Below are 22,413 nucleotides of genomic sequence, written 5' to 3' on the forward strand. Positions count from 1 at the left end.
TTGTGTTTCTCAGCTTTCATCTACTTCCCATTGCTCTCAAACTCAACATACCCTTCAGGCCAGGTGTGCCTTTATGGCAGATATATAGAGCCACTCTGTTAAAATGAGATAATGCTGAATCTTTCCAGAATATCTTTTCCATGCTATTTTTGAGCAAATATTGTTTGTTATGGATACAATTAGAAAATAACATTATTTTATTAAAGCTAATCTTCAAAGAGTCTCTGCTAAGCACTAATTTTAGTAATAAAAATTCACATCTGTATAGCATTTAGAAGTTTCCAAAATGCTTTCCCAGTAGCAAATGTCATTGCTACTCTACCTACCATTGTCCCCTTTTTACAGATGGAGAAAAATGGGGCTCCGAAAGATGACATGAAATTCCCAATGTCAGTAGCAACTAATAAATGTATAATAAGGCAGGATTAACTAGTTGAGCTAATTCTGTAACTTGACATTTCTTGAATTTAGTTGCTGTATGTATTTATATATTTAAAAGTATTAAAATTGCATTTCTTTTGAAAATTGTTATCCAATTCTTTTTCTTCAAATATAGAATCCTAGAATATTGGTATTGAAAGGGAATATAGTAGTCATTTTAACTGTTCCTATATCTTGTTCTATATGGGCTGACCTCTCTATTATGTTGAATTTATGGAATTTTATTATGAATCTTTGTATAAATTATTCATTCTTAAAATCTTTGTATTTTCTTTGGTTTATGACTTATTTCATGCTTCTCATTAATAGTGTTAATATTAACTTTGTTTGAATGGTAATATTAACAAAAACTGATAGGTCTGTCTTTTATAGGTGTGTTCTCCTTCCTCTTTTGGGAATGAAGCCACCACAGCAGAGTCTGTATCTGCTTGTTGATTCTGTGGATGAAGGTTGTAATATTGCTGAAGGTGAACAGACTTCAGGCTTATCTGGGACTGTGGCAGAGCTATTAGCTGGTCACCATGAATTCTTCCCACCCTGGCTGCTACTTCTTTGCTCTGCTCGAAAACAGAGTAAGGCTGTTACCAAAATGTTTACAGGTGAGTAAATGTATTGTGATTTGTAGTTGTTACATATATGTGTTATAATTTCTTAATAATTCGAGTAGGGCACTTTGTGTGTGTGTGTGTTGATATCAAAAGTATCTTCTGGCACCTCACCTGGTGACTATATGAGCGGAGCAGAAGCTTTGCTAGATCTTACTAAGGTGGAGGACTTTTGAGTGTTCATCTCAGGATGGATTGAGTGTCCATACTAACCTGGATAAATTTCTAGGCCTTTACAACCATTTTGGACATAAAGGAGCATAATGTGGGGGAATGAACACTTTGATTGAAGTCAGGATTGATTTTAATTCTCAAACTTATTTACTGCTCCCTGTGGCCTTGGGCAAGATACTGCCCCATTTAGTACCTCTGTTTCCTCTTTTATCAAATGAGAATATTGGACAAGATCATCTTTTAGAGCCTTTTCAACTGTAAATATATTCTCTCAAGTAATGAAGAATGAACTTTACATTCTCAGTAGCTTTTGAAGGTGATTATAGAGAAGTTTGTGATCTTCATTGGTGGAGCTCCTATGCACACTGACACTTAAAAGTTTCTTAAAAGTAATAACAATTGTTTATGAAACGAGCATGTTATATGTATTTATTTATATTTATCAGTAGGTATTGATGATAGTCCACAATGAGTACCTCATTAAAGAAGCAAATGAATGTTCAAAAATGGTCTGCTAGCCAATCATTTCGATCTCATAGGGCTTTTAGTTATGCCAGAGACACAAGAAGAAATCAATAACTATTCGTTGATTGGCTGCTATATGCAAGGCACTCATTGTACTGGAAAGTATACAGAATTCTAAGAGAAAAGTCCATTAGGTTAGCTGGGTATGGAATATATAATCCTATGAAAAATTCAACAGTTGAATATTTCAGTAAAATTCTACTAATTCATCAGGCATCCCTTAGGGATTTTGAGTAGTTAGACTAGTCATTAGACTGTGAGTCCTCTGAGATCAGGAGCAGCTTTCTTTTTTTGTTTTGTTTTGTTTTTATTTTTGTTTTATCTTTTTTTTAGTGTTTGCAGCTCTTAGAATAGCACCTGGCATTTAATATAGGCACTTAGCAAATGCTTGTTGACTTAACTAATTAGGGCAGGAAATCATATTGTATGATTTATTTGTAATACCTTCTCAAGTAGTCAGCCAGTCAGTAACCATTTATTGAATACCTTCTACGTATCCTTTTATGTTAAATGCCATATAAAGCAAATTTAATAATATTCGTTGATTCCTATTCCCAAGGAAAGCTTTAATTGCCCTTTAATACGTGAGATCATAGAACTAAGCTAAATCGGACCTTAGAAATCATCTAGCCCAACCTCAAAATAGGAGTGGAAAATGACTCGACCAAAGTTACATAGCATTAAGAATGTATTTTAACCTAAATATTCTGATCCCAAATTCAGTGGGTTTTTGTTTTTGTTTTAGGTTTTGGTTTTTGGTTTTTGGGGGTTTTTTTTGGTGATCTAAGAAGAGCTCTTCGATAGTCACATCCTATTTAGTACCCATTTCTGTTTTTTTAAAAAAACAAAAATCATTAGAAAATAGGAATAAATAAAACTTTCCTTAATATGAAAAGTAGTATCTCTAAAGCCAAATGCCAGCATTATTTGAAATGCAGATAAATAAAAAGTCCAACCGGATAAATTGTAATGCAGATAAATAAAAAGTCCAACCGGATAAAAAAATTGAGGATCTTTATTTACTATTCTAATATAGTTCTGGAGATGTTGAGTATAGCTATAAAGAAAGGGAAAGAAATTTAGGAGATCAGCATACCAAAAGAGAAAATAAATTGATCAACTTTTGAGAGTAAACTAAAAAAAGTAATGGAGATAATTAATATCTTGAGCAGAGTTTCAGAGAGTAAAATAAATCCACAAAATCATTAACATTTCTGTATATTAACAACAAAGTCCACTAGGAAGAGCTAGAAAGAAAAATTCCACCTAAAATAAGAGCATGTGGTATGATGGGACTCCTCCTGCTAAGACACACAGGAACTATATGAAGACAATCATAAAATTCTACATAAATAACATCTAAATAATTGGAGAAATATTAATTGCTTGTGGGTAGGCCAAACCAATATAAATAAAATGATAATACTTCCTAAATTACTTTGTTTATTCAGTGTTTTGCCATTCAGACAACAAAATATTATTTTATAGAGCTAGAAAAAAATAACAGCAGAATTCATCTGGAGGAAGAAGAGGTCAAGAATATCAAGAAATATAATGGGGGGGAAATTGTCTTTGCAGGGATTCTCACAGTACCAGATCTAAAATAATAATGTGCATAATCATCAAAACAATTTGATACTGAATAAGAAATAGAGATGTTGATCTGTGGAACAGATTAGTTATACAGTATACAGAAGCAAGTGAATGTTATAGCTTTGTGTTATATCTTGGGTTTTGAAGCAAGAACGCATTTTTCTACAAAAATGTTGGGAAAACTGGAAAGCAAAAACAGGAACAGGGTATAAACCAATATCTCACATCATGTACCAAGACACCCTCCAAATGGATACATTATGTAATGTGAAAGGGGACATCAAAAAACAGACAAAAAAGTGTTAAGGACCATGTCTAAGTGTGAAATCCAGAAAGCCTGTAAAGTGTTAAAGAGGACTGTATCATTAAGGGATGAATCAGTTCTCCCAAAGACCCCACAAGTGAATTATAACACACTTGAAGTAATTGCAAATCAGCCTTTATTGACACAGATGTTGATTATGAATTGGGAATGAAATAAATCGGAGGCAAGAGGGAAGAGGAGAGAGGTCAGTGAATGCATCTGCCTCTCAGTCTCCTTGTATTGTTACCATCCTCTCACATGAAGGGATCTATTCTGCTAGTTAGAATTATATCCCCAGCAGCCACTGACAGGTTGCTCCTATAACAAAAAGAATATTGAAGATATCAGATTTGTGAATAGAGTGTTTGACCAAATGAAATAAGTTTAGAATAAGTAAAGTGACCAATTTTGATTATATAAAATAAAAATATTTGCAGACAAACAGTACCCTTTTAGTTAAAAGTAGAAGCAGGAAATTTGGTTGGTTGAAGGGAGGGAAATCTTTGCATAAAATTTCTCTAATGTATTATTTCTAAGATTACATAGAGAGTTGATTCAGATTGATAAGAATAAGAAGTATTCCACTCCACAATTGATATGAATAGCATTTTGTAAAGCGAAAAATTCAAACTATCAACAATCCTGTGAAAATCTGCCTCAAATTGAGGAAATGGTAGTTAAGACAACTCTGAGGTTCCACCTCACACTCATCAGATTATCAAAGATGATAAAAAGGAAAATAACACTAGAGAGGCTGTTCTATTCTCCCACATGTGGGGGTATGTATGCAGCATTACCAACTAGCTACAGGTTACAATAGGTACATGAATGCATTGCTTGTATGAACTGGTTCTGCCATTCTGGAAAGGAATTTGTACTTATGCTCCAAAAGTTATTAAGCTGCATATTCTTAGTCCTAGAATTATTGCTACTAGGTCTGTACCACAAAGAGATTAAAGAAAGAGGAAAAAAAATTTCTATGATGGCAAAAAATTGGCACTGAAGGCATATCAGTTGGGGAATGGTTGAACAAGTTACGGTTTATGAATGTATTGAATATTATGAATTAAGAAATGATGAAACAGATTCACAGAAGCCTGGCAAAGATTAAATCGAATGAAATGAACTAATATTTTGAAAGAAAAGAAGAGAATCAGGAGAATATATCGAGGTACAGACAATTTTGAAAGACTGAGAAACTCTGATCAGCAAAATGATCAACCACAATTCCAGAGGTCCAAATAGTATGCCAAAACATGCTCTACCACCAGAAAGAGCTGGTATTCAAGAGTACAGTTTGAATATTGTTTTGCTTTGTTTGTTTTTTGGTTTGGCCCATTAGAATTATTTTTTCAAAATATCTGATAGAAGATAACTGAGTGATTAGAATAAAAAAAAAAAATCATAGATGACAGCCTTTTCCAAAAAGACAATCCAAGAATAGCAGTAATTGTCAACTCTTATGATTATTTTTCATGTATGTCTTTTTTCCTTTTTGCTTTCATTAAATTTACTATAAATTTAATAAGATTAGTAACTGTTTGCTTTTAAATGTTTCATTGTATAATATAGGCTCAAGCTAATTGTAGATAACTAGATTTTTTTTTTAATGATTTAAAATTTTTAGGGATGGAAAAAAAAGCATTTGGAATGAATTTGTTTACTAACCTAAAGAATTTCTGTTGGATAGAAAAATAGCAATTTTTTAAAAAGAGCACACTGTCAAACTGGAAGAGTAGGATAGGTTAGGCAGAAGGGTTTGTTTTGCTTCTTTTATTTTATGGAGCTGACATGGGAATATCAACAATGCTATAAGTCACTGAGCTTTGGAGTATGAGCCATTTAAGAACAGGAATTGTCTTGCATTTTGACATTGCTTCCCAAGAGTTTGGTATGCCATAAGAACTTAAGTGCTTTGGATTCAATTAGTTATTCGTTACATGTTCCTCTCTGGTCTCCTTGGGTACACAGGCAGATGGTACCCTTTTGGCTAATATCTATTTCTCCTGATAAGCCCTCTTGTTTCCTGTGTGAACACTTTTACTTAGAGGCTCAGTGATTATTCTAAGTTCATAAAGCCCTATTAGACAACTCTTTTGTGTCCATCCACATAATGGATATTTTATGTCTTTCATCTGCCACCATTTTTCCTTTTGACTTTTTCCTTTCTGATATGACATAGTAAATATTAGGTAGCAAAAACTGTTCAGTGCAATTTTGATGTTAAATTGCAAATGTATTTTTTATAACAGCAGTAACTGAAACTGATTTCACCTGATTCCACTTAAAAGGTTTTCCTTATAGGCATACCTAGTGAGAACTATAAAATAATAGTAATTTGTTATTATTGTTTTTCTTAGTGGTAAAAGATAAATCTCCTGGCTCATCCACTTGGGAGAATATTCTAGAACTTCTTACCTTTCACCATTCAATGGATTGGTTTTCCTTATTGATTCCACTATTGTCCTTCAAGTAACTCACTTGATCTGCTGTGTCTCATGACCAATCTTCACACTTTACTTTTGAGACAGAGTGAACAGTGTGAAATCATTTTTAATTCATTTCGCTTAATTACTGAAAAATTTTATGTGATATCATTAACAAAGAAAAGAGGGAGAGATAATGCAGTAGAAAACATAAGAAATGGTCATAGTGTATCTGGACCTGGAATTGATGATACATACTTGCTACAAGATTTATAGCCAGTAATCTCTGGAGATCAGGAGTTCTAAGCTATAATAGGTCTAAAAGCCTATTAGGTGCACTGTCTAACATAAATATAATAAGCCTCTGAGAACAGAGGACCATGAAACTGCCTTGGTCAGTAAAACAGGGCAAGTTCATAAAGCCTTCCATGCATTGGGATTGGACTTGTGAGTGATCGATCTTTGAACATATTTTGTTTGGTTGTTGTAGTTTTGTCTGACTTTTCATGACCTTCACTTTGGGTTTTCTTGGCAAAGATACTGGAATGGTTTATGCCATTTCCTTCCTGTGTGCCAGGGTTACATAATTAATAAGTATTTTAAGACTGGATTTAAATTCAGATAAAAGAATCTTCCTGATTTTAATCCCACTCCTCTGTCCACTGTACCACCTAGCTACTCTATTGTTGTGAAATTGTGATTCAGTCTCTTCTTAGGCCTCTGAAAGAAAGGGAAATGGAGTAGTAGTATAGTAAGGCCACATATCTTCTAAGGTCTCTTCTAGCCTAAATCAGAGTTCTAATATACAGATGAAAATAAGAAAGCAGAGGCCTTGTATGTTAGTGTTACCAATATATATTCTTCTATTAAACTTTGCACAAACTATGACACAGTTTATCTTTTTTCTGTTACCAGTGAGTTTTTTACCCAAATTCATCTGCCTAAATATACTCTTCAAATCTTGCTTGGGTTTTTCCTTGTTCATATGGCAAGAAATATTTCCTATGTACTTTGCTTTCCTGTGTATTGCATATTATAGACTCTAATAAGTACTAAATTTCCTTCCATAAAATTTAGTCTCAAAAGGAAAATATCTCCCCTGTAAGGTTGTTTTACATATTTCTGAAATTTTCTTCTTTCTTTTGGGATATATGTAATATTAATACTATATTAGATGTGCATGACAACATGATGTATAGGCAAAAATACTGGTTTGAGGGTCAGCTAAACAGTTTGTTCTAAGCCCTAACCTGCCATTAATTTTGTAGTCTAGGGATATTTAGTTGACTTGAGATCATAGACTGAGAACTAGAAAAGAAATATAATACAGTGGAAAGAGCAGTGGATATTGAAATTAGGGGACCAGTGTTCAACTTCCAGTTCTTCCACTGAGTGATTCTGGGCAAGTCTTTTAACTTCCTCGGTTTTCCTCATCTCTGAAATGAAGGGGTTGGATTAGATTGCATCTGAGGTCTCTCCCAGCTCTAGATCTGTGATTCCATTACCTTGTCTAACTTGCTTGTTTTGCAAATGACTTGGTCTTGTTTATGCATCTTTGATCTAGATGTTAATGATACTTGTAAATTGTATCAACTCTCTTACCATAAAGTAAGGAAGGGATGATATGAAAGTATTTTGAAAGGTTGAAAGTACTAAGCAAAGGTTTATTATTGTTGTTTATGCTGTTAATAACTTGTTTGTTTTAGAAGTTCATCTTCAGTAGGAATTTAAGTTCTTGCCCTCTGCCAGACAATGCACCAGTTACTGGGGATACAAAAACAGAAATGGTATAATATAGTACCTTCACTTAAGGAGCTTGCATTATAATTTGGGAGTGAGGGATATAATAAATTTAAACAAGTAAATGAAAAATAAATGTGGGTAAAGAGAAGGGTGAACAGAAAACACTAACAATTGGGGAGAATCCAGAAAGACCCTTCTAAAGGGGGGGTAGCATATGAGCTAGAGCTTCTAAGCTAAGAAAGTGAAGAAGGAAAACATTTCTAGCATGAGGGACAATCTGGACAAACTGGATCTGGGGAAAGGAGTGACATCATAGAAAACAAATAAGCCAGTTGGAATGAAAAGGGGTGTGTGTGTGTGTGTAGATATGACATAATTAGTCTGGGGACAATTTCTGAAGGGCTTTAAATGTCATAGATTGTGCATCAATCAAGAGTCGTTGCTTGAATAGAAAAGTAACATTGTCGGACATGTGCTTTAAGTGAATCAATTTTGCAGCCATATGGAAAGGAGAAAGATTGAACGTATAGCTAGTTAATTGAAATGTTTCAGGAGTTTCTGCAAGAGATGATGAGAATCTGACCAAGAATGGTTGTGGAGTAAGTGGAGAAGAGATACTGGGAAGACATGTGGAAGTAGAACTAATAAAACTTGGCAATAATTAAGATATGAAGTGTGAAGGGAATAACAAGTCATAATTGACTTGGAGATTGTAAACCTAGGTAATTTGAAGGATCAAATGACAGAATGGGGAAGGTAGAAAGAATGATGAATATTGGGGGAAGGGAAGGGAGGTTATAATAATAATAAGTTCTGATGTGGACATGTTAAGTTTGAGATGACTAAGATACCTTCGTGAAGTTGTCCAGCAGGCTGGTTTATTGAGTTGTGCAGAACTAAGCCCAGAAAATATAAGGGATAGTATGTAGATTAATAAGTCATAAGCATAGAAATGACATTTAATCTAATGATAAGGTAAAAAAGGGTAAAAAAAAATACTTAAACTTAAGATTGATTCAAGATGATAAGACCATTATACTTAGCCTGATGTTTTTGGGTCATTGACATCTTTTATTGATTTTAGTTAAGTTTTTATTTGATATCATTAATTACCACTATCTAAAAATTGATGAGCTGTCCCTCTTGCCTGGAATGCATTTTGAACTTAGCCCTTCTCTTAGAATCCATAATTTCCTTCAGGGTTCAATTCATATACTACATCCTACATTAAACTTATCATCCCATTCCCGTCGCTGCTATTGCCTATTGGATATGTGCTTACTTTGTATGTACATGACAGTATACATGTTATACATGTTTTCTCCCTATAGAATATAAGGTTATTTTTGTATCTTTATGTAAGTGATTCTCACAAAAGGTGGGTGTCCCTCAGATATCTGTCCTGGGCTTTCTTTTCTGGAAGTGGCTTTGGGAAGCAATAAGTATTTCAACACCCCCACTTTGACCAGTGAGCCAAGGGGAATGAATGAAAGTATAATTAGTGGAAATAATCAACAGAAGAAAGGCATTAGAATTCAAGGAGATTTGGGAAAGGGTTCCTGCAGAAGGTGAGATTTTAGCTGGGATTAAAGGAGGTCCACTGAAGGAAGCCAGGAGGTGGAGATGAGGAAAGAGAGCTTTCTAGGTATGGGGGGGAGGGGGAGCGGGGGGCAGTTTGGCAAAATGTCCTAATCTGAGAGATGGATAGCCTTATTTGTGGAACAGCCAAGAGACCAGTGTCTCCGAATTGAAGAATATGTGGGGGAGAATAAGATATAAAAAGACTAGAAAGTTAGGAGGGGTCAGGTTGTAATAATTGCCAAATAGAGGATTTTTATATTTAATGCTGGAAGAAGTAGGATACCACTGGAGTTTATTGAGTGGTTATATCTGCACTTCAGGAAAATCCATTTAATAACTGAGTATACTGAACTAGAATGAGAGAGGACTTGATACAGGAAGACTAACTAGCAGCCTCTTGAAGTAGGTTCAGGCATGAGGGTTTGTGCCAGGTAAAACTTTGCCTAAAAGAGTCTGTGTTCCCCTGAAATTGCCTTCATGAAATCATAAGCAACAATTATATAAAATTTTGTATTTTTAAAAAATAAATTTCTTTAAAATTATTATTCAATAGAATTTAAAATTCTAATGCCTTATTACGTGGATATTAAAAAATGAAAATAGATGAGCTGATTATCAGAGATGTAATTTTTAAAAGAAATATCCCGAGTTTAAAAAAAAATCCTAATATAACAAATATTAATCAAGTGGACATTTCCATATATATAGTAGAATAAAAAAGGGTTATTTGTAAAAATGCAAAACCTTGTTATGTAGAGTTGCTTTTCTTTTAAGTTTCAAGTTGTTTGTCACTTTCAAATCTATCTTGTTTGTGATTCTTTCTAGGTATCTTTTCTCTTCAATGTATTTTATGTATTTATTCCTGATAAATAAATAAACCCTTCCTTCCTTTATTTTTTCCTTCTGTCTCCCTCCTTCCTTCATTCCCCATTATGTTTTTTTTTAAACTTTTTAACAAACAGTCATTTATTTCACATGAGAGAAATACAATAAAGGTCTTTAAGTACAGTTAAAAAGAAAAAAAATAAACAAAAACCTCAGCTCTTTCAGTAATCCAGGAAAAAGGCATTCCTTAAAGATAAAGAAAATTCTTACGTTGGTTAATGGAAAACAGATATCTGGAGATGGGTATGGGGGAATGATATATGTGACTAAAGATGAATGATGGGAAAGAGTCAGAAGAAAGAAAAAATAAATGAATTAATATTTTTCTGGATAAAGAAGTGACATTGTCATGGATGGAATGGGGTAAAAGACTGGGTGAGAAGAAGAAAAAGTATCTGATGGGAAGAAGTCATAGATGCAGTTAGTTCTACTTAGCCTGTCTTTTTAAGAGAAGAAAGTGAAGTAATCTTTCATCTTGGAGGGGGACTATGGAATGGTACAGGAAGAACATTGGAAGGAAAGTATATAACATAAAGTAGTTAGAGGAATGTCTCATCCTAGGTTGGGTGGGATGGATAGAGGACATGAAAGCACTTTCATAACAATTTTGTGTTGGGGCAAGCCCTTACAAGCTCCAAAGCAGATGTGAGCCATAGGAATTTGGTAAAACTTCACTTGCTTGTTGAATTTGTTTAATTATGTGTTTGAAGGTGAATGTAATCTTCAGACTCTCCTACCATGGAATATTTGTGCTCTCATAAAAAACTGTTAATTCGAAATATCTTTAAAATTGTGCCTAATAAACAATTGCTAATGTTTAACCGATAAATTTCATAAGCTCTCCAATCATCCTAAGTTGAGGATCTTTGAAGACAGCACCTCCATTTGGAACCCTCTTTCTACTTTAGAGGACACAGATTACTCCTTAGATTTGAAATCAGGTAGATTGGCTTCAAACTACCCTGCTTAGTAATCTAGAAAAACAAGCTCTTAATACTTTTCCTTTCTCTGCATACTGTATTCTGGAATTCAGTAAAGGTATACTGGAAGGGCATCTTCTCCACTCCCCCTCCTACCCGAGGAATGTCAGCTTGTGGCGGAAACACATGGCAGAGTTAGACATGTACTTACATGTAGCCTGAGAATAAGTAATTCCTTGGAGAAAGAGGGGGGGGGGGGAAGATTTTGAATTCCCCAGGCAATGTCAGCTTGGGATCTGGCCTTCTCACCAGAGAATGGAGAGCTCCTGAACATCACCCCCTTAAAGGAAATAACTAGTCTTAAGATTTTCCAAGATACAGAACTTTGGGATAAAAGCTTATAAAGAGAGAAAAGACTTTCCTAATTGACCATTCTTCTTGGAAAAGTAGCATATAGTTCTTGAAGAAGTAACATACAATTACTTCATTTAATCCTATGTGAAGATCAAAGCCCTTTAGTTACTTGAACAGTATAGATCTTATAGGAAAAAGAACATAGCTTGCCCAATCAGTCCTTAAAATATGCTATTGTAGGATGGGAAGATAGGTTGATTCCAAAGTGCAGAGTGGATATTATTAGTGTTAGGATGAGTTTCTAAAAAAGAGGAACTCCACAGGAATTTCAAAAGAGTTATCTCATAAAATCTTCAAGTCTCTTTTTCCAGGGAAAATGTTAACTTATTTGCATACATTTTATCATTTCTCTATTTTGTTAATGTTGATCTTTTGCATTCAATACTTTAGGGTAAAATAAAGGTATTCTGTACCCCAATATGTGAATGCCTATGAGGGGTATTCTGTACCCCAATATGTGAATGCCTCTGTTTGTGTTTGTCTACTATCTCTATCCTAAGTATGTTAGCTATTCCTAGAGTAATACCAGGTGGGAACAAACCAAAAAGAGATGACACCTTTCCCCATATTTATATTTACCATGTATAGGTTATTTTCTATTAGAAAATAAGCCTTCTGAGGGCAAGGACTGTTTCATTTAATTTACCTTCTAGCTATAGAACCTGCTGCTTGATGCTTAATAGATGCTTAATATGGGGAATGGTAAGGGTTTTGCTTAAGTAGATATGTTAGGAAACCTCTGTCCCATCCCAGAAGGCAACAAATGTCCGGAGTTGTTAATAAGTCAAGTCCAGAGTTAACATATATTGTTCTTACAATAGATAAACAATGAATCTAAGGGCATAAAATTAAATCAGGGCTTTATAATTCTGGAATGAGAATGTATATCAGTAAACTACAATGTACTTCATGAATTCAGTTTGAGAGAATGAGGCTTTTCAAATAAAGATCCTTGACAAAAATGATAAGAAAGGGAAGAGTAGATGTCATTTTTGATTGTGCTAATAAAGAGACAGGAGAGAACTGAGTTTTTTTTGTTTTTTGTTTTTTTAATCTCCAGGTCTTGCTTCATAATGAGCAATGTAGAAAGAATAAAGGGGAAGAAAATAAGTGAAGAGTCCAGGAATTGTGATGAAATTTCAGAATTAAGAAAAAGAATTAATAAGGGAGTTGAAATATATTATCATTTCATTAAAGATTCTAGAATGAAATTGACTTTAAGAAGATAGATGGGATTTGGCGCATGAAAGATTCTGTATTGGGCATCAAAAGCAGGTGGCCAGGTCTTTCTTTTCTAAATCTTTAAGTAACTGTGACTGGCTGCTTCCCAGAATGATGGCTGAGGATACTGGGCTGGAAGCAGCACTATTTCCAAAGCACTTGGATTCAGGATCCTGGGCTGTCTCCATTGGGTTCTGAGAAGAGATGAAGATAGTTTGACTAGCTGCAAAAAGACAGAAATATTTAATATAAGCTTTATAGACTGTAGGAACAACATTTTGAACAATAAATTGAGAAACAAATCATAAAAATGTCAGCTAAGTGAGAAATAATAATAATGAGTAAGAAACAATAATAATTAATCAGAAAAGTGCAAATTAAGACAACTCTGAGATACCACTATACTTCTGTCAGATTGGCTAGAATGACAGGGAATGATAATGTGGAATATTGGAGGGGATGTGGGAAAACAGGGACACTGATACATTGTTGGTGGAATTGTGAATATATCCAGCCATTCTGGAGAGCAATTTGGAACTATGCTCAAAAAGTTATCAAACTATGCATATCCTTTGATCCAGCAGTGTTACTGCTGGACTTATATCCCAAACAGATCTTAAAGAAGGAAAAAGGACCTGTATGTGCAAGAATGTTTGTGTCAGTCCTCTTTGTAATGGCCAGAAACTGGAAACTGAGTGGATGCCCATCAATTGGAGAATGGTTGAATAAATTGTGGTTTGTGAATATTATGGAATATTATTGTTCCATAAGAAATGACCAGCAGGATGATTTCAGAAAGGCCTGTAGAGACTTACATGAACTGATCTGAGTGAAATGAGCAGGACCAGGAGATCATTATATACTTCAGCAACAAAACTATATGATGATCAATTCTGATGAACCTGGCCCTCTTCAACAATGAGATGAACCAAATCGGTTCCAATAGAGCAATAATGAACTGAACCAGCTACACCCAGTGAAATAACTCTGGGAGATGACTATGAACCACCACATAGAATTCCCAATCCCTCTATTTTTGTCCACCTACATTTTTCATTTCCTTCACAGGTTAATTGTACACTATTTCAAAGTCCAATTCTTTTTGTACAGCAAAATAACTGTTTGGACATGTCTACATATATTGTATTTAACTTATACTTCAACATATTCAACATGTATTGGTCAATCTGCCCTCTGGGGGAAGGGGTGGAGGGAAGGAGGGAGAAAGTTGGAACAAAAGGTTTTCAATGCTGAATCAATGCTGAAAAAATACCAATGCATATATCTTGTAAATAAAGTTATAATATAATATAAAAGAAATAATAATAAAAAAGAAAAAAGAAACAATAATAATAATCATACATTGATTTTGAGATGAAATTAAAGAATTCTTCTAGGAGGAAAATAGTCCTCTGAAAACATTAAAATAGAAAAAGAGAATTAATTTTTATGAAATTTGAAAACAAGTCACAAAACAAGAAATGATGAAAATGAAAAGAAACTAGATAAAATTGTGAACAAAAAGAATAGAGAAATGGTTAAAATAAAATTTTTAAATCAATGAATCATTAGCTAATTGGTGTGTTATGTCACAGCAGAGAGTTAATAAAATAATTACCAGAAACTATACAATACCTGTCAGTAGAACTGGACTCTTACAAAGGGTATATTTAATTATCTATAAAATAAAATACTGAAATGAAAAAAACAAGAAATACATTTCTTAACTTAATCGCAGAATGAAAAGTAGAGAAAAGTACAAAGTTATTGACAGATAAAATTAGGAGGTGTTGGAGGGAGTGAACTCCTTTTCTAGAAAGTTTTTCAAATGAAATCTATAAAGTATAAATTTTTAATTAAAAATTTAAATTTAATTATCTAAATAGAAATCTAAAAAACTATAAAATTTAACAGAACAATTACTACCTTTCCAAAAAAATGTATTCTCAATAAATGGAATATAATCTGCCATACCTTTATGAAACTGTATTTAATAATTGTTAAGAAAATGAAAGCCTTCCTGCACCATAATCTATGGTAAGCTCTGAGTGAATATGTAATCTAAACATGAAGAAATCATGTTTTAAAAAAAATAAAGGGGAACAGAAACAGCTGTTTTTTCATAACTTGCTTTGGAGAAAATTCATAACAGTCCAATGATAGACATCATAAAAGGCAAAATAGAATTTCTTGGTTATGTAAAATTAAAAGCTCAAACAAAATCTTTGCAGCTAAAATAGAGAAGTGAAAAATAATTTTTGCTTTAAATGATTCTGATGATTTACCTTATGTCCAAGGTATATAGGCAATGAATATGAAGGAATACATATCAATTATATATATGGAGTCATGCAAAATTAGCCCTGGGTAATAATAAACTTGAAACAATTGGGGAATAGCTGTACAGATTGTGATATATGGGTGAAGTAAAATATTATTATTATCCTCTTAAGAAACTAATTCAAAGGATAAAGGGAAGACAAGGTATGAACAGATAACAGAATGGAGAAAAATCATATGCACAGTGACTATAAGATTGTGAAGGAAAATAACTCTATAAAGAAATTACATGATGATTAATTCTAATTACCATTTCTAGTCCTAATGTGTTGATAATGAAATAAATAGACCTTCTTCCTCTCCGTAGAGAAGTAGGAGACAGTCTATGAATATTGTAACTTACTGGTTTTTGATTAAATATTTTGGGATTTTTGCTTAAATATTTTTTCATTAAATTTCTTTGTCACAAGGAAGCCTTATTGAGTAGTTTTTAAAAATTGACTGATATAAAAACAAGAGACAACAATAAACCCTAAAAAGTTTATAACATTATGAAGACTTGATTTTATGCAATGAATACTGAAAACCATTATTGATTTTGAGGCTATAATGCTAACTTTTTTTCTTTCTAGCACAAATTATCTGATAATTTTATTAAGTCATGTATAATATTTATCTTTGTTTTGTCCTTGGGGGGGAAATACTGTTTTTTTTACTTTTTGTAGAATAGAAAAAGAGGAAATGGAAGTGATATATTTTGAGTTTATTAATTCATAATTTGATAAGACATACTTATTTTAGAATTCTCATGGACCTGTTCTTTCATTAACAGGCCTATTCTATCAGTTTAGATTTAATAATAAATAGGGAAATTATGTTAATGTAATTAGAATAACTTTGATCTTATGGTTAATTTTGTTCTCTGAAAGTCAGGGATTTTGATACGATTGTCTAATTAAATAAGGTTAATTTAAAGGCAATTACAATTGATGCACTGGATAGATGAAAAATAATATTAGAAATATTTTCAAATTAGTGAATATCCAAAATTGTCCCTAAAAACAGAATTTAATTTATTAGTATAGAAACACACACTGTATGGACATAAAGTTTTTGTTGAATATGCAAAATTTCACTTTAAAACTGGGAAGTTCAGAAAGTCTAGACTTTATTATTATTACTATAGCTTTTTATTGACAAAACATATGCATGAGTAATTTTTCAACATTGACCCTTGCAAATACTTCTGTTCCAGCTTTTCCCCTCCTTCCCTCCACCCCTTCCCCTAGGTGGCATGCAGTCCCATACATGTTAAACATGTTAAAGTATATGTTAAATACAATATATGTATACATATTTATACAGTTATCTTGTTGCACAAGAAAAAAATGGATTTAGAAAGAAGGTAAAAATAACTTGGTAAGAAAAACAAAAATGAAAGCAAACAACAACAAAAAGAGTATAAATGCTATGTTGTAGGTTCACACTCATTTCCCAGTGTTCTTTTGCTGGGTGTAGCTGGTTCTGTTCCATCACTGAATACTTGGAACCGATTTAGATCCTCTTGTTGCTGCAAATAGGCACTTCCATCAGAATACATCCTCATACGGTATTGTTGAAGTGTATAATGACCTGGTTCTGCTCATTTCACTCAGCATCAGTTCATGTAAGTCTCTCTAAGCCTCTCTATATTCATTCTGTTACTCATTTCTTACAGAACAATAATATTCCATAACATTCATATAACATAATTTACTCAGCTATTCTCCAGTTGATGGGCATCCATTCAATTTCCAGTTTCTAGCCACTACGAAAAGGGCTGCCACAAACATTTTTGTTACGTACAGGTCCCTTTCCCTTGTTTAAGATCTCTTTGGGATATAAGCCCAGTAGTAACACTGCTGGATCAAAGGGTATGCACAGCTTGATAGCTTTTTGAGCATAGTTCCAAATCGTTCTCCAGAATAGTTGGATCTATTCACAACTCCACCAACAATGCATCAATTTCCCAGTTTTCCCACATCCTCTCCAATATTCATCATTATCTTTTCTTGTCATCTTAGCCAATCTGACAGGTGTGTAGTGGTATCTCAGAGTTTAGACTTTTTTTCTTTAATGCCAGTTTTAATACTGATGTTCACCTCTCATTTTTTATGCTATTTAATACCGGGAGTAAATAGTATGCCAAGATTAGAAGTCTGTTCACTTAGAAGTGAAATAGACTTGCTTAAATAATATTTTAAAATAAAGGAAAATATTTCAACTGAAATTAGTAATTACTCACCAAAAGCAAATAACTCCAGGACCAATTTCCATGTTTATAGAAATACATTGAAACTCTTCATTTTCAGCCTTTGTCTTGGATGGAGTTCGGAAATTGCTAGCTAATTTTTCTTCATTAAATAATTTTGTCTAGGATTTATATTCTTTGATCAGTGCTTCTCTTATACTGTGATGATTGTTATTTAAAATAGTACTCTTTGACATGTTTCTCTCTCTTTTCTTTAGGTTTTCGAAAAATAAGTCTTGATGATCTTCGGAAAGCTTATATTGTCAAGGATGTCCAACAGTACATTCTCCATCGTCTAGATCAAGAAGAAGCCTTGAGACAGCATCTCACAAAGGAAACTGCAGAAATGTTGAATCAGCTTCATATCAAAAGCAGCGGATGTTTCCTTTATCTAGAACGTGTTCTGGATGGGGTTGTGGAAAATTTTATTATGTTAAGAGAAATCCGTGATATCCCTGGAACACTCAATGGGCTATACCTCTGGCTCTGTCAAAGACTTTTTGTGAGGAAACAATTTGCAAAAGTTCAACCTATTCTGAATGTAATTCTTGCAGCATGTCGACCACTAACCATAACAGAATTATATCATGCAGTATGGACCAAAAATATGTCATTGACCATAGAAGACTTCCAACGCAAATTAGATGTACTGTCAAAACTTCTTGTTGATGGACTAGGAAATACTAAAATACTCTTTCATTATAGTTTTGCAGAGTGGTTACTGGATGTCAAACATTGCACGCAAAAATATTTATGTAACGCAGCAGAAGGACACAGAATGCTTGCAATGAGTTATACTTGTCAAGCAAAAGATTTAACTCCTTTAGAAGCTCAAGAATTTGCATTGCATTTGATTAATTCAAACTTACAATTAGAGACTTCTGAGTTAGCTCTGTGGATGATATGGAATGGTACACCTGTTAGAGATTCTTTGTCTACTTTAATCCCCAAAGAACAGGAAGTCCTCCAATTGTTGGTTAAAGCAGGTGCACACGTTCACAGTGAAGATGATAGAACATCTTGTATTGTTCGGCAGGCCTTAGAAAGAGAAGATTCTATTCGAACTTTATTAGATAATGGAGCTTCTGTAAACCAGTGTGATTCAAATGGGAGAACTTTGTTGGCTAATGCTGCATATAGTGGCAATCTTGATGTTGTTAATTTACTCATTTCCAGGGGAGCAGATTTAGAGATTGAAGATGCTCATGGACAAACAGCACTGACTCTAGCTGCTCGACAAGGACATACCAAGGTGGTTAACTGTTTGATTGGGTGTGGAGCTAATATTAATCACAATGATCATGATGGCTGGACAGCATTACGATCTGCTGCTTGGGGAGGTCACACTGAGGTAGTTTCTGCTCTTCTTTATGCTGGAGTCAAAGTTGATTGTGCGGATGCTGATAGTCGTACAGCCCTGAGAGCAGCAGCCTGGGGAGGACATGAAGATATTGTGCTGAATTTACTTCAACATGGTGCTGAAGTTAACAAAGCCGATAATGAAGGTAGAACTGCTTTGATAGCTGCAGCATACATGGGACACAGAGAGATTGTGGAGCACTTGCTGGACCATGGGGCAGAAGTGAATCATGAGGATGTGGATGGGAGGACTGCATTGTCTGTAGCTGCACTTTGTGTTCCTGCCAGTAAAGGGCATGCATCAGTAGTTAGTCTTTTAATTGATCGTGGTGCTGAAGTAGATCACTGTGATAAAGATGGCATGACTCCCTTGTTGGTTGCTGCTTATGAAGGACATGTGGATGTTGTTGACTTGCTTCTAGAAGGGGGTGCAGATGTGGATCATACAGATAACAATGGTCGAACTCCCCTTTTAGCAGCAGCTTCTATGGGTCATGCTTCAGTAGTAAATACACTTTTATTCTGGGGTGCTGCTATTGATAGCATTGATAGTGAGGGTAGGACAGTTCTTAGCATAGCTTCAGCGCAAGGAAATGTTGAGGTGGTACGAACTCTGCTGGACAGAGGATTAGATGAAAATCACCGAGATGATGCAGGATGGACACCATTGCACATGGCAGCTTTTGAAGGTCACAGGTTAATATGTGAAGCGCTTATTGAGCAAGGAGCCAGAACAAATGAAATTGATAATGATGGCCGTATACCTTTCATTTTAGCTTCCCAAGAAGGACATTATGATTGTGTACAGATATTACTGGAAAATAAATCGAATATTGATCAAAGAGGATATGATGGAAGAAATTCCTTGCGGGTTGCTGCTTTAGAAGGTCACAGGGATATTGTTGAACTACTTTTCAGCCATGGAGCTGATGTGGACTATAAAGATGCAGATGGTCGACCCACACTTTACATCTTGGCTCTTGAAAACCAGCTTACAATGGCTGAGTACTTTTTAGAAAATGGTGCAAATGTGGAAGCAAGTGATGCTGAAGGGAGAACAGCACTTCATGTTTCCTGCTGGCAGGGTCATTTGGAAATGGTGCAACTTCTGATGACATACCATGCTGATATCAATGCTGCAGACAATGAAAAGCGTTCTGCTTTGCAGTCTGCAGCCTGGCAGGGCCATGTAAAGGTGGTTCAGGTTTTGATTGAACATGGGGCTGTAGTTGACCATACATGTAACCAAGGTGCAACTGCTCTCTGCATTGCTGCCCAAGAAGGACACATTGATGCTGTGCAGATATTATTAGAACACGGTGCTGACCCAAACCATGCAGATCAATTTGGACGTACTGCTATGCGGGTTGCTGCCAAAAATGGACATTCTCAGATAATTAAATTATTAGAAAAATATGGTGCATCTAGTTTAAATGGTTGTTCACCATCTCCTGTTCACACAATGGAGCAAAAGCCCTTGCAGTCAGTATCTTCAAAAATGCAATCTTTAACAATAAAGTCAAATAGTTCTGGAAGTACTGGTGGAGGAGATATGCAGCCCACATTGCGTAGTTTATCTAATGGACCAACTCATGCTTTCAGTTCTCCTTCAGAATCTCCAGATTCTACAGTTGATCGCCAAAAATCATCACTGTCGAATAATTCCCTTAAAAGCTCCAAAAATTCTTCTTTAAGAACTACTTCTTCTACAGCAACTGCCCAGACAGTCCCTATTGATAGCTTCCACAATATGTCTTTTACAGAGCAGATACAGCAGCATTCATTGCCACGAAGTCGAAGTAGACAGTCAATCGTTTCCCCATCTTCTACAACACAGTCCTTGGGACAGAGTCATAATTCACCAAGTAGTGAGTTTGAGTGGAGCCAAGTAAAGCCCAGTTTGAAATCAACCAAGACAAACAAGGGGGGGAAATCAGAAAATTCCAGCAAATCTAATTCTGCTGGGAAAAAACCTAAACCTAGCAATTCTTCACAGCCAAAAGTTTTAGAATATGAAATGACTCAGTTTGATAAAAGGATACCTGTTGCCAAATCTGCGACTAGTACACCACTTAAGCAGATGCCAACAGAATCACAATGTAAAATTATGATTCCTCCAGCTCAACAAGAAGTTGGGCGATCTCAGCAGCAGTTTCTAATTCATCAACAAAGTGGTGAACAGAAGAAGAGAAATGGAATAATGACAAATCCAAATTATCACCTTCAAAACAATCAAGTTTTCCTTGGTAGGGTTTCAGTCCCACGAACAATACAGGACAGAGGGCATCAGGAAGTTCTAGAAGGCTATCCTTCTGCAGAGACAGAGTTAAGCCTTAAACAAGCCCTGAAGCTTCAGATTGATGCTTCTGATCCAAGTTTCAACTACAAAAAGGAAACACCTTTATAAAAGGTAAATTTTCATCAGTACCAATATGGTTCTAAAAAAAGAGGGTTTTTGAAAATATTCAATGGGACTTGATACAGACACAAAGAGGACTCCTAATGTTGTGTGACAGGGTTTATACTTTGACATTTTAGGTTTGAGCTAAGATATAGTCAGATGACTTATAATGAATTGGCTTAATGGGGTCATCCATAAGTAGGCTGTGGAACAGATAAAATTATTTTTTAAGGCTGTAAAAAAGTATACTTTGGCTTTCAGATGCATTCTTTACTGCATGCTCAGATATTTATAAGCCTAAGCATTTGGGAAGGTTTGGTGAATTTGAATCTGTAATTTTATCATCCTAGGAAATGCCCAGTGAAACAGTCTATCTAAGACTCATCAATCCACATCTGTTCTTCATCTTAATGTCTTTGGGACATTCTTGGAATATTGAAAAACTCAGAGATTTGCCCAGAGACTTTTAAATCTTTTTTTTTTTTTTTTTGATAACTATTTAATCATAATAAATCTCTGCTCTCTTAGCTTCATTGTTAAATATAAGTAATATCTCTACTAATGTCCTATTAGGATGCCTCATGACATAGAAGTGACTCTTGAATTCTCATAGGTTATACCAGTATTAGCATAAAACTAGAAAATCTTTGAATATAGGCCTGGTGATGAACATGTGACAACATGTCTATTGTCCTAGGGACCAACTATGCTAAGTTCACAAGGGCTCATTGGCATGACAACTGCAATGAATCATGAATCAAAATTCATCTCTAAGTCACAAAGACTTTCCAGCTAGCTTTAATGGAAGGAGTATAAAATCTACATATGCAAAATTAAAGATTCTTCACATAATGAGTAAAATGTTTATAATAATTTTCAAGGTGTTTTTTTTTTTAATTTAATTTACAAAATACTATGAGTCTTTCCCCATATTTGTCAAATTCCTCAAGGAAATGTTCATATTTTATAGGGTGGGCATTTCATTTTTCTTAAAAGATAAGAATTTATATTCCAGTAAAACTTTAAAAACTGTATATGATTCCGTGTATTATCTAACCAGTTCATTAGTTGTCTTATGTTTGATAGTCATTTAAGGAAACTTTACATTTCAAAGAGAAATGTTTTAGTTTTTAGATTCAACATAATTCCCCAATCTTAAAAGGCTTTTTGAGAGTTTATGAAAAACAAAGAATTTAAGAAATAAAATAATTTGAATGATTGAATTTTAAAAAGAATATTCTAGAGAATTTT

At 34.3% G+C, this 22,413-nt stretch overlaps 1 protein-coding gene across 3 annotated transcripts in view; it reads left to right on the forward strand.

Moving 5' to 3' along the window:
* The window catches only part of ANKRD50 (ankyrin repeat domain 50), a 69,804-nt gene that overhangs the window by 36,907 nt on the left and 10,484 nt on the right, over window positions 1–22,413 (forward strand). For all 3 annotated transcript variants that reach the window (XM_031942969.1, XM_031942968.1, XM_031942967.1), the window contains exons 3-4: window positions 814–1,040; window positions 17,621–21,171. In XM_031942969.1, coding sequence (XP_031798829.1) covers window positions 814–1,040; window positions 17,621–21,168 — 3,775 coding nt within the window. In that variant the 3' untranslated portion in view covers window positions 21,169–21,171. The remainder of the gene's footprint in view (window positions 1–813; window positions 1,041–17,620; window positions 21,172–22,413) is intronic.

The sequence above is a fragment of the Sarcophilus harrisii genome, chromosome 6 (assembly GCF_902635505.1).
Source record: "Sarcophilus harrisii chromosome 6, mSarHar1.11, whole genome shotgun sequence".
NCBI classification, from domain to species: domain Eukaryota; kingdom Metazoa; phylum Chordata; class Mammalia; order Dasyuromorphia; family Dasyuridae; genus Sarcophilus; species Sarcophilus harrisii.